The sequence below is a fragment of the Phalacrocorax carbo genome, chromosome 5 (genome assembly GCF_963921805.1).
Source record: "Phalacrocorax carbo chromosome 5, bPhaCar2.1, whole genome shotgun sequence".
NCBI classification, from domain to species: Eukaryota; Metazoa; Chordata; class Aves; order Suliformes; family Phalacrocoracidae; genus Phalacrocorax; species Phalacrocorax carbo.
Genome location: NC_087517.1, coordinates 21,299,403 through 21,311,955, shown reverse-complemented (window position 1 = coordinate 21,311,955; position 12,553 = coordinate 21,299,403). Strand labels below are relative to the sequence as shown.

At 35.2% G+C, this 12,553-nt stretch overlaps 1 protein-coding gene across 5 annotated transcripts in view; it reads right to left on the bottom strand.

Annotated features, from left to right (window-relative positions):
- LOC104053877 (sodium channel protein type 2 subunit alpha) overlaps window positions 1–12,553 on the bottom strand; it is a 77,696-nt gene that overhangs the window by 45,432 nt on the left and 19,711 nt on the right. For 2 of the 5 annotated variants that reach the window (XM_064451495.1, XM_064451497.1), the window contains exons 1-4: window positions 5,088–5,177; window positions 3,205–3,333; window positions 2,646–2,737; window positions 1,273–1,545 (exon numbers count right to left, since the gene is read on the bottom strand). In XM_064451495.1, the coding sequence (XP_064307565.1) occupies window positions 1,273–1,545; window positions 2,646–2,737; window positions 3,205–3,333; window positions 5,088–5,167 (574 nt within the window). In that variant the 5' untranslated portion in view covers window positions 5,168–5,177. Of the gene's footprint in view, window positions 1–1,272; window positions 1,546–2,457; window positions 2,550–2,645; window positions 2,738–3,204; window positions 3,334–5,087; window positions 5,178–7,684; window positions 7,804–10,924; window positions 11,244–12,553 lie in introns of those variants that run through there. The other 3 variants (XM_064451494.1, XM_064451496.1, XM_064451498.1) reach the window with 2 other exon arrangements.

Sequence of the window (12,553 nt, the reverse complement as noted above, 5' to 3'; positions counted from 1 at the left end):
CAGAGAGCAGTTGCCAGTGGCCCAATGTCAATTCACAAGGGCATCTTTCCGAAGATCCTCCAGGGATCTGTGCTATACACGGTTTTCATAACAAGTTTCATAACCAACTCAAGACATGAAATAATAGAAAAAATGCATCAAGTATTCTGAAGACATCAAGCTAGGAGAGAAGATGATTGAAATTTAGAATGACCTTTACAAACTGACAAGCTGGTCCAAAAGCAATTGGATTTATTTCAACAGAGACAAGTGGAAATGCTACAGTTGACAAGGCAAAATCAAATACATAAATGCAAAATAGACAGGATCTGGCCACAGCTACTGCTTCTAAAAAGATGCAGTGACTGTCACGACCGCAAGTTGACTCTGAATCAACAATAGGATGCAGATATAAAAATTATGTAATTTTGAGATGTGTTAATAGGAATGTTCCATATATGGCATATGAGGTAATTGCTTCTAATTTGTACCTTTATTAGAGGAGTAAGTACCAGATTTGAGCATCTCATTTTAAAACAAAATGAAACCCAAACAAAAACCCAAACAAAAAGGAAAAAACAAAATCCCAGACTAATGGGAAAGAATTAAAAAAAAAAAGTGAGAATAGGTATAGAAAATGCAAAATAGAAAACAGGCTTTCTTAGTTTAGAAAAGACCAGACATAGAGAAGATAAGTTTTAAAAGATCATAAAGACTAATATAAAGTAGTCTATGATCATCTTAGTTCTAAGTCCACAGAAGTAGTAACATATTAAATCTGAAATGAGGAAAATTTAGGTCAGATATTTAGAAAAAACATCCTATTTGTGTAATGTAGTACCAGAAGCAGCTAAAGTGGAATGGAATGGAACCTGTTTTTCAGATGTTTTTAAGAATAGGTTATCATCCAAAATCTTCTCCAAGGTGACATTTCTGTACTACAAGCATGCTGAGACGATAAGTATGTTAAAAGATTATAAGACAACGAGACTTGGATCCAAAAGCATTTAGCTGTTAAACTGAGGCTTCCTCACTTTCAGTGATACAGGCATCAGTTGCAACACCTATACAGACTTTATAAAACAAACCTGATTACAAAGTTAAAACCCTAATTACACTAAAATAAATAGGAGAGACTGAATAGATAAACAGGAGAGACTGAAGCTATTTACCATTGTGATAGACAGAATAGCAATATACTATAGATATGTTCAGAGTAGTTCTATCTGAATTTTAAAATTTTATGTTTTAAAATATTCCAGAAAATCAACGTAGATGATATAATTAACTTACTTCTGTCTTCAATGTACTCATCCCAGTTAAATGTTGTCATTGTTGTATTAATAAATGTACCATTTTCACCTATAGAACTATTAAAGTAGGAAATAACAGTTGTTTCAAAAGTAGAATTGTCTGGAGGCCACTGCAGGCATTTATTCCTCAAGTTGCCCATGAACAGCTGCAGCCCTATTAGTGCAAATACACTCAGACAAAACACAGTCAGGATCATAACATCCGAGAGCTTCTTCACAGACTGAATTAGGGCTCCCACGATGGTCTTCAAGCCTGCAAAGAAAAAAGATTTTTATTATGATGCTAAACAGGTACTAAACACACAAAAAAAATCATGTGAGTTTTCCTGACAATATAAAGATTTCATGCAAAATGACAACTAAATGAGTCTAATACTTGTGCTACAATAATTTTCATGAGAAGCCTTATTTCTTGTGAAGATGAATGAAAAGCTGCAAGTTTATGCTTTATTCTATAGTGTACAGAAATAAAAAGTAGATAATACCAAAGACATTGTTTATGCCAAAATAAGTTATTCTATTATTCATGCTATATCTCCACCCTACATAGAAAAGCATTGTTTGCTTTTGCTGATCCTTCTTGCCCAAACCTTTCTTATATGAACCTTTTTAAAAATATTCTGCATTAGTAAACCCATTATAAAGTCATTAGAAGTGCATATTTGAATGATATCCTCATAATGATCTTGTAACAATATAAGAGGGGTGATGGTTTGGAGAAGAAAGACATCTTTAAAACAATACCCCATGCATGGTCCATGCTATCCTTTAGAATTTAATTTTTTATACATGACTTAAAACTGAATTAAGATGCTATATCAAGTGCCTGCAATAAATGATAAAATTTGCATCAGTTTGAAAGCTTAAAATTAACTTATATTTAAAACATGTAAAGGAAAGCTTGATGTCATAAGATGCAAATCACATAGGCTGTTTACTGCAAATATCTCATGCAAGAATTTGTTAAACTCAAAGGCTGATTTTTTGGAAAAGAAAATACAACTAACATAAGAAAAGCAAGAATCAATTTAAATAAAATTACATGTCTTGATTCCTGTTTTTTTTATTTTGTTTACATTGTGTCGCAAACAAGGCGTATGCTTAAAAACGTGAGTACAGCCTTTGTTGAACAAAAGTCAGCCTCGGTGTTTAACCTCGCTCTCACCTGGAATGACTGATATTGTTTTCAAAGCTCGGAGAACTCTGAATGTTCTCAACGCTGAGACATTGCCCAGGTCCACAAACTCTGTCACATATCTGTAATAGGGGAGTTCACACACAAACACAATGACAGCACACAAATAACAGTTGGAGATACGAGGGGCCTAACACCTTACACCAACTACTTCTTACCTGGAATTACAGAAATAGTTTTCAAAGCTCTCAATACTCTGAAAGTTCGAAGAGCTGAAACATTGCCTAGGTTTACAAATTCTGTTACATACCTGTAGGATTAAATCACAGTTACTCAGAATTGAGGCAGATTTTATCCTGTTTGCTTGGGTCTTTGAACAAGACCTCTTCACCGTTCACTGTATTTTGCCTGTGTTATAAATATGCTTCTGACCATAGAATTAAATTAAGTTTTATCAACATAAACCACACTGACTTGATGTTGAAACCTAATTTGGTCAAAAGGGTTCCTTTAATTCTGGTATGCAGAAAGGAGACAGGATATGAACAGTTCAGGCTGATGGCATTCACAATCCTAATGGGCTGGCACACCATGCTGGCCTCTGCAGCACATGCTTAGTTAGAAATACTAAAATGTGTAAAAGAGGTAGAAGAAACATATTGAAACCGCAGGAAGTCCAGGCTCCAAATGTTCTGGCTGACAAAATATGAGGCAATTTTTAGTCACTAATTTCATGCTATCAGAAAGATTTAAAAAAAAGAAAAGTAGACGACTTACGCAAATGTAATGACAGTGAAATCTAGCCAATTCCACGGGTCTCGAAGAAATGTAAAATCTTCTAAACAGAAGCCCCTTGCAAGAATTTTAATAAGTGATTCAAAGGTATAAATTCCAGTGAATGTGTATCTGAGGAAAATATGCAAGACAGTTTATAGGAACACATACATGTTACCATTACACGTTATGCTCTCTAGTTGCTTTATTCTCATCTCCTTTTCTTTAAGTGGCATAAGAATTTAATGGGAATTACAACCAACTTTAAACATCTGCAGAATTTATCCCATAAGGAAGAAGGAGAAATCAAATTATGACTGCAAGTCTGAATGACAACCCATAGCTTAAGTTCAAATTCTATAATCTGTTTCAGTAAGACTGTTCCAAAATTCCTGGTTACTTTGTTGGTGCATGTTTATGTCCAGTCTGAATCCATGTTACAACAAAAAAGATAGATGGATTATGTTAAGATTTCAGAAGCTGCTTCCAGACTAATAATCTGTTTCGTCAGTGTTATTTTTATGCTGAAACGTTGCTTAGTACCATGAACTGGCAATGTGCCAACCCTCATCCACATTGACTTCGTTACAGAGTATGTGTATCCAGTACTTCACCTTCAGCAAGACAGGCATAGTACTGGAACGAAATGAGTGCTTTCAGGTGCAAAATTATGTGCAAGAACAACCAAAAGTATTTACAAATGCCAGTAAAATTCAGCTACTCCTTTTGACCAAAAAATGTCGTTGAAATGTAAAAAGTAAAAATATTTAATTCTGTCATTCTGAATAATTTCAATTTTCTATCTCCAAATGATGTAATCTTGAACTTAAGTTTCATTTACATCTTTAAAGGGAAAGTATTCAAATTAAACTGCTTAAAAGGCTTGAAAGTTTTTCATGCTTGACCAGCCTGGAACCAGTTTTCCAATGTGAATTTTTTCAGTTCAATTACTAAACTAAAAATTTCTTTCCTGCACAGTTTATTCAACAGATGAGAAGGACTTCTGTTGTATATCTAAATGGCATAATATAATGACTTCAAGAAACATTCAAGCTAGCTATCTTTATTCATAAGTATTTACTACATACTAGACATCCTGAATTCATGTGTATTCGTATTGAACTCAAAATGAGAATGCCACTGACTTTAACAGCCCTATTATTTTGATTTCACTTTTGATTACTGAAGATTAAACAGGTACATATCATCCAAAGCAGTAAGGAATGAAGAATAAGGAGAAGCATAGAATGCTATTGCAAAATGAAGCACCATGAAGAGCAGTGTTTCACACTGTGGTCTACAGCCTTGGAAATATACAAAATATGCACCAATTGTATATCAGCACCAGGCAGTTGACATCATATTGGACCTTATTTCTTCCTATGGGAAGAATAGCCTACCACTTAAGCACTTTTTTAATAGCTTATTTTTAATGCAAGCTTTCCATTGTTGCACTGTCTTTGGTAAAGGAAAGCTGCACTATGATGAACATAGCCATCCATTAGACTATCCTTTTATCTGTAACGGTTATTGCAATAGAAATGCAAATGTGTATTTCCCCACATTCTTGCACAGATGTAACATAGAATGCAGTGGAAAATATTTATAATCAACTTTTCTGCATGGTCATAAGACTAGCTTCTCTTCTTACATTCCCCATCTAGTACTGCAAACAGAGCATGGACATTGAACAACTTGTAACGAGGCAAGTGTTGTGAAATATATGTATTTAATATTACACAGAAGAAATGAGCATCAGAGTAGCTGTTGAAGGGATATGCCAACAAGGCAGCTGCTGCCAGTGGATGCCATCCTAGTATAAATTAATTTACAGTGGTTTATTTCAGATTACTGAATATTATTCAAAGAAAATCCATTTAACTTACTCTACATTCTTTGTCCACTCAGGAGGGTTACTCATGGTCATAAATACACAGTTGGTCAAAATAGTGCACATGATAAGCATGCTGAATAATGTAGGTTAAGAGTTAAGGAATATAAGCCAGAAAATCTCATAAAAAGAGTATCAAATAACATGCTGCTTTGGCAGATTTCCACTATCAGGAGCTATTTATCCCTCCACTGCTCTGTTAACACTCAGGGAAAAGCCCTGAATACATTAAAGCTTCCACAGTCACTGCTTTATAGCTAAAAGAGAACAATCACATACTACAAATTAGAAAATCTGAAAGATATTTTAAAAACCCCAACCCTTAATTTTAAGGCCTTAGATGATTTTTTCTTTTGAATAAAAATGTGAAAGTTTGAAGTAGTAGCTTCTAATTTGGTGGAAAAACATAAAAAGCATTTGTTTTGGATGATCTAGACAAATCTGATCTACTTCATGCATATGAAACAGTAAAAAATACATTTTCTTCACTTCTTTTTTTTATGTTTCACCATAAAATTTGGCATGTATCAACATTTCAACATTTTTCTTATCATTATAATACATATATTGAAATCTAGTTATTACATAGTAGGAGAGTGCACAGGGAAATTTTAGGGAGAAAATTATTTTATTACTGTTTATATATGGCTTTTGTAATACAAATGTTGGTGGAGGGAAAGGCATAAAAAAGAAATTTAAAAAGAATTCCAGAACAAGTCCAAGCCATAAAATCCAAGTCTGGATCTACCACCTTTCACTCTCAAGACTGATGACATCTCAGAAATGAAAATACAAACACGGAAATGAAAACCACACAGCTAATGCACAAAATGTCCACATGATGGCACCATCACCTAAAACTAGAAAGAGGACAAAGCGATTTTGAGAAGAGCTCTAGCTTCTGTAACTAAAATGCAGCTTCACACGGTGCCCCTAAATAGCAATCCGAGTATAATGGGGCGGGAGGTACTGTGAGGTTCCCCTCACAAAGTCTTCTTTGCATGTCTACATTAATGAAAAAAAACTTCAAACGACAGTAAATACCTCTGCCTTCTGAACTGTCAAGGGACTGTGGCACTACACTCAAAAATTCTTTGGGTTTTCCGTTCAGTAAATACATTTCAAATCCTTTACTCAGAATCCAGCTTCTCACTATATAATTCATATATGAACAGAGCAGAAGAGAAAGACAGGTATTTTTAAAGCCATAAAAAATAACGTGTTGTAAGAGTGTTTCACAAGCCTGTACTTTACGCAGGCTTTCAAAATTCTTTTTTGAAGAAATGTCCTGTCAGAGTTGCACATCCTCACTATTCTTTCATCAGTAGAGTAACAACCAGAATATACCTTCCCACAATTTTAAACGTTTTTTAATGTTGGACTTTGGTGACTCTAGCTCTTCACCACCATCTCAGTTCCATGATCTTCCATTATTCCATGTAATTGAATAATGCTCTCTAACATGCTAAGAAGTGTCATATAACTGACAAATAATTATTTGTAGTGACACCTCTAGCAAGCAAATACAAAACAGGCTATGTAGTGTCATGATTGATTCTTAAGTCATTTGTAGGCTAGCCATTGATAACAATATCCAATGCATCACAACCATTGTAATTATCAGACTTCCATTATACCAAGATTTTAAAAAATCCTTTCAAGATTTATTGTACATGGTCTTAGGATCCCTATATGTAATGCTACACAACACTGCTTTCAGTGTGCTCATGTTAGACTCTTGTAAAATGTAAGCGTGCAAACATTGTATTTTTTCCTTAAGTAGCCAGACTTGCTGAAGTCAATGCCCTTACTGCTCATATCAGCATTTGGGATCAGACCAGTGGCATGCCTGCTGTAGCCAGCTATCAAAACAGTGAAAGCAGCAAAATAACAGAAAAGTAATTACGGTAATTTAGCTTTGTAAATCTCTAACTGCGATGTGAAACTCTCATAACCTTCTTGAAGACTCAAAACCTCTACAGGATTATGCATAATGCAAGAATGATCAAGAAATAAAATAGACATGTAAGATACATATAGGATTGAGAATGTATAATAAAACAAGAAACCTAAGCTGTTTTATCAACTTATACATCTGCAATTGTGACCTGAATCAGAAAATGAAAAGAAATAACAAAACCCTATTTTCACTAAATATTCATGCAAGCACAAACATGGGATCAAAGACTGGATTTTTAACAGAGTGCCAGTGAAGAACTGAAAGTATTTTGAGCAATATATCTGCAGTTTATGAAAAATGTGGAGGAGGGGAAAAGATGGAAAAAAGATGTGATGATTATAGGAAAAAAATAAGAGGGAAGGGAAAAATAGTTGGGGGAAGAAGAAAGACACATGAAGAAATTGCAAAGGACGATGACTGGTTGTCTGGCTTCTGATATTACTATATTAAGATCCAGCAATGAACACAAATATAAAAAGGGAATAAGAAAAAGAACAGAAGACTGAAATAGTAGAGAGAAGGACAAAGCACTATAGATCATATTGATCCTGGGACATGTGCCAGAGACTGATTTAAATACTAAGTACCATCTCGTTCACTATAGTTTTAGACTAACCACTTGAAAAGGATATGAATGTACCAAAATCTTAATAGCTATTTTTCTAAGAGGATTGAAAGGAGTTAACATGTACAGGGCAGAGGTGGCACTGAATCGGAATATTGCCTTCCCTTTATTCAATACTATAAAGGTCTGGAAAAAGAAACATAGAATGAAAAATAGCCTTTAAAAGATAGCAAGTCACAAACAAGTTACAAGTTCAAACCCAGAATCATCTTCATTTCATCATTAATCATATTTGGTCAAACTCTTCTTCCATTTACACCTCCCCCAGAATCACAATACCCTTGTCTAGTTCACACATAGTAGAGTCCAGCCAAAATCACCATAAATATAATTGCATGAAAACATTTGAATGTGCATTTAGAAATGGTAAGTAATCCTGATATTGCTAGCTAGAAAACAAAGACAGGTATATAAGGCACAAACGTACGCAATATTTGAATAATTACTATCCTTTTTGTACCTTATAATATATAGACTGAGGTACGTAACTTTAGAAAATATGAGAGCCATTAAAACTTCAACATTCCCCAAATTAAACAGCCAGCATTAATGATCACATCAAAGTACTACGACATTAGTACTACAAAGTGATCTAAATTTCAAGAGTGGTCTTCATGAAAATAATGAAATCTAGAGTATTCAATAACTACCTTTTTAACATAACACTAATGTACTGGATAGTTTTTGCTGTACTCTAAGAAAAGAATAACATATTGCTTCTCTTTTTAACTACTTCTTGTGAGAGTTTCATGCCTGCAATTCTATTTTTCTTATGTCATGCTTTACCTAATACAGAATTCAATAATTCATGTATTTTCACTGTCCCTCCACAGTTTCAGCAATAACTCATGCATATTGACAACATTAAAAAAAGCATTTATAAATGTAATAGTTTTCTTAAAACCTGGGAAATAAAGAGGAATAAAGCCTTTATTTCACATGCAGTAAATTTTGAAATTATTTAGATTTCCATGCATTTGGGAAAACTCCTATTTCTATCGTCTTTTCCTTCTACACATGGATGAAAGCTCATGGTCATTGAAGGTAAGCAGGTCTAACTAGCTTTGTGGCAGCCCTAAAAAGCCCAAAGGGAACACAAGCCATGCAAACCTGGAGCACTGCCAGTAGCCACGATCTGTCTCAGCTGGAATCAGAGGGCAGCATTTGTAAAGATTACACTTTACTTTCTGAGCAGGTGTGCCAAAACCAGCAGCTGAAATCCTGAAAACACAATGCCTCCCCCTGACTGAAATAATACATTTCAGCTCTTCCAAACTGAACATACTTGCATTCCCAGATACCCGTTGATTCTCAAGCCATGCTTTGGTCCTTTATTGTAGAGGAGAAAGGATTGGTCTGTAACGTACTATCTTTGCTACCACTGCTTTTCAACTCTATTACTGTTCTTCCTGGAGTTCAAGAAAATCTGCCCTCAAATCACAGTTTTTCAAATGTTTTGTGTTCCCTTTATTCTGACAAAACCTCTGATGAAGCATCATTTGTACAATGCTGAGTCATCAAGGCATATTAAAAAATTGAAATGAGGCCTGACCGAATTAATCAAGGATGTTCAAAGACATGCAAAGAACACCAAGAGAAATAACAGGAGAAATTATGATGGCAACGCACATACAGTTTGGAGTCTTACATCTCCCACTAGAAACCACTATGCTTTTGGAAAAGATCAAGACAACTGCTGTGAATTTCTCTATCAGGAACAAGCAGTTCAGGAGGATTTTACTTCGTGTCCACAGTTAATCACAGAATTACTTTTCTAGTTTCCAAAGCATGATAATATGCGTACTAACTTCAAGATTTCCAGCACTGAATTTAGATACTTACTACTGCAAAACTGGGAAAGAAGGAAGGAAAGGGATCAGCACTTTGACCCAGATTCTATTTGCCTTACTTCCAGACTTCAACAAGATAAATCATTTGAGTAGAGGAAGCAGAACATGATATTTAATTGAAAACTCTGTTTTCAAATTGAACTCACGATTCTCCATTGCTTGAATTGAGTTTTAGAAATTCTGCAGTTAACATTTAAGGTACAGATGATTTTTTAAAAGCTGTTCTCTCTGTTTACATGGTATGCCTCCATTGTTATTGTTTCAACGTATTAGTGATGAGGCATACCCCTAATTCTTTCAGGAAATATCTCCATTTGTACATTTTTACTTAGTTCAAGTCTGACTCCCCACAGTTCTTGGGGATTTTTGTCCTTTTCCTTTGAAGTAGTTTTTTTGCTTTCATGGGTTTTTCTAAATTCATTTATATTCACTAGCTAATTTCCACAGGAAAGAAAAGAAAGCACAAGAAAAAAACTATGAAGGCACAAAAATAAGAAAAAAGTATCAGTAATTTCTTCTTTACTGGTAGAATATGATGGTACAAAACATATGATGCCAAAATCTGAGGGACTGGAATTCTGGAGGAAACCCAAGGCCATCTGGTCAAAAGTGTAAAGTTCAGCACTTTTGTGCTTGGCCACAACATTTGTTGTTGTTACTTTAACCAAAAAGAAAATAAGTGGTTTTATTTTTAAAAAATTAACACCTCTATAAATTTTTTTTTTAATTACATAACATTCTGTCGACCTCCTCTTATTTAGTTGCATTTATTAAACACCTCCTCTTTGATAACAAACAAAGAACAATACAAATCTGGATATGAATATTTTTTCACCCAGACTAAGTCTGATATACAATGCCTCTATAGAGTACAAAATGGAAGAGGAAGATCTTTGGCATATCCAGAGAAATTACCTTTACATACTTCCCTATCCTTCCCACCAACAACAGAATGTAACCTCGGCTTTCCACGTGACAGTGAAGAAAGCTAGTGAGAAGGTGTCTAGCTACCTTTGAGATGGGTTTCCCAGCGAAGCTCTGCTCCTTTCACATCTATAATACAGCAATTAATAAGATAATAACTCTAAAGATAACCCCTGTGCTACTTCTTCAATTCTCCTGTGTGCAAAACACCGACAGTTTTACAAATTTTAGTAAAATACCAGGTATATTAAAATAAATCTACATGCATCTCTACCTACAGACCAGGTCCCACGAACTTTGATTACTAACTTCTGTTCTTACAACTGAGGATTCTGCCAATGAAATCAGCTGCTGGGGAATGTATTATATGCAAAGACTGGGTCCAAAATACTGAAAATACTATGTCTGTGAGAGGGTTCTTGTATTTTAGTCCGAAAAGACTGAAGTCTGACAGACATATACAACACACTCACTTTTTTATTGATATAATATGGGTCCAGGTCTTCCAAGGGTTCGGACACCATTCCTGGAGGTATGTCGCCATAAATAAATGGCAGTGTCTTTCCTGCCTCCAAGTCGCTATTGGGTTTTGGACCATCTTCATCATCATCATCTTTGCGTTCTTGCTTGGATTTTTTAGCTTTTTCTTCATTGACACGCTGCTCAATAGCTGCAAGTGATTCTCTTGTGAAGTAGCGGAAGCTGTCAGGTCCTGGTGGTACCAGCACTGATTGTGCCATCTTTTCATCCTGCACCTCTTAATTACTGTTTAGCCTCTCTCATAAAAAAGTGCTAAAAATATAGAAAACATAGAAAAAATTTAGAGCAACACAAATAGCTACGAACAATGTAAAGGAATATACCTTCATAGAATTTTCTGTGGGACACCTTGTTAAATTCAGTAATTATCATCCAAGAGGAGGCTGCTGTGAAATGGATTTTTTCATTTGTTTTATTTGAAGACATACCATTTTCCTTTGCAGCTGGCCTCTTAAGAGTTGTCTTGAAGGTAACAATTCTTAAAACATTTATTTTAAAATTCACTGTGTGCTTGTGATGATAGATGGCCAATTCTATAGACTGTATTAAAAAAAAAAGTCATATACAATATAATAACATCTTCTTGCCTTTATCAAGAGTAACACCATCCATTCCAGTGAATAAACTAGGAGATATTTTCCACCATGTTCATTGTGAGGAATTAACAGTTCTGAAGTGTTTCTGGTTCGGTGTCGAGGAGTGAGACACCAGACAATTCACCTCCTTATTATCCTGAAAGCTACACCTTGAACCAACCTTCCATCTAGCTAGAAGGACCAGAAATGACTCCTAGAATTCACTACTGCCGTGTAAGGCCAGAGGGATCAGCTGAAAGCACTCTTCGGGTACAAATATGCGGCCTTTGCAGAGCTGCCAGCTCAGGAAACAAGATTCAGGCATAAGCACCTGTATTCAGATCCCCTGCCTGGCAACACACTGTGCACTGGAAGAATTGCTGAATTAAACAAAAATGATCTTTAATCATTACATACTACGCTTAGATCTTTTACAACTGATACCGTATCATTTGTGTATTTTTTTTCCCCACAATTTTCACTAACAAGAGCTGAACCATCTCTTCTTAATGTCTCCAGGCAGTTCAGTTAAAAAGAACAAGTGGAAAATATTCCCAATGCAAATACTTTGATCTGAAATCCTAAATGGGATCTCTGGTGTAGCCTTCAAGAATTTTTCTCAAGAGCCCTTCTCCTGAGTAAGCACATGAAAAATACAGCAAACACAAAAAAGTAACAACTTCTGAGTAAGACAATACACCCAAGAAACAATTATCAAATTAAAACAATACAATAGTTAGAATACAGTCAGCATGATCCTATTTTACTGTCTCACTAAATACACAAACTCCAGGACAGCTGCAACAAATTCATATTTTTGAAGCCTGCTAAATAAACTGCAGCACGATGCTTTCTCCTCTCTTCTCGCATATGCCCATAGCCATTTACACCTACACAGACATCCACACACATCCCAACTCCTGCAGGTTTCCCTACGAGCATGCTCTTCCATTGCAGGCAAATGCACCTGGTGCATTCCGTCACGGA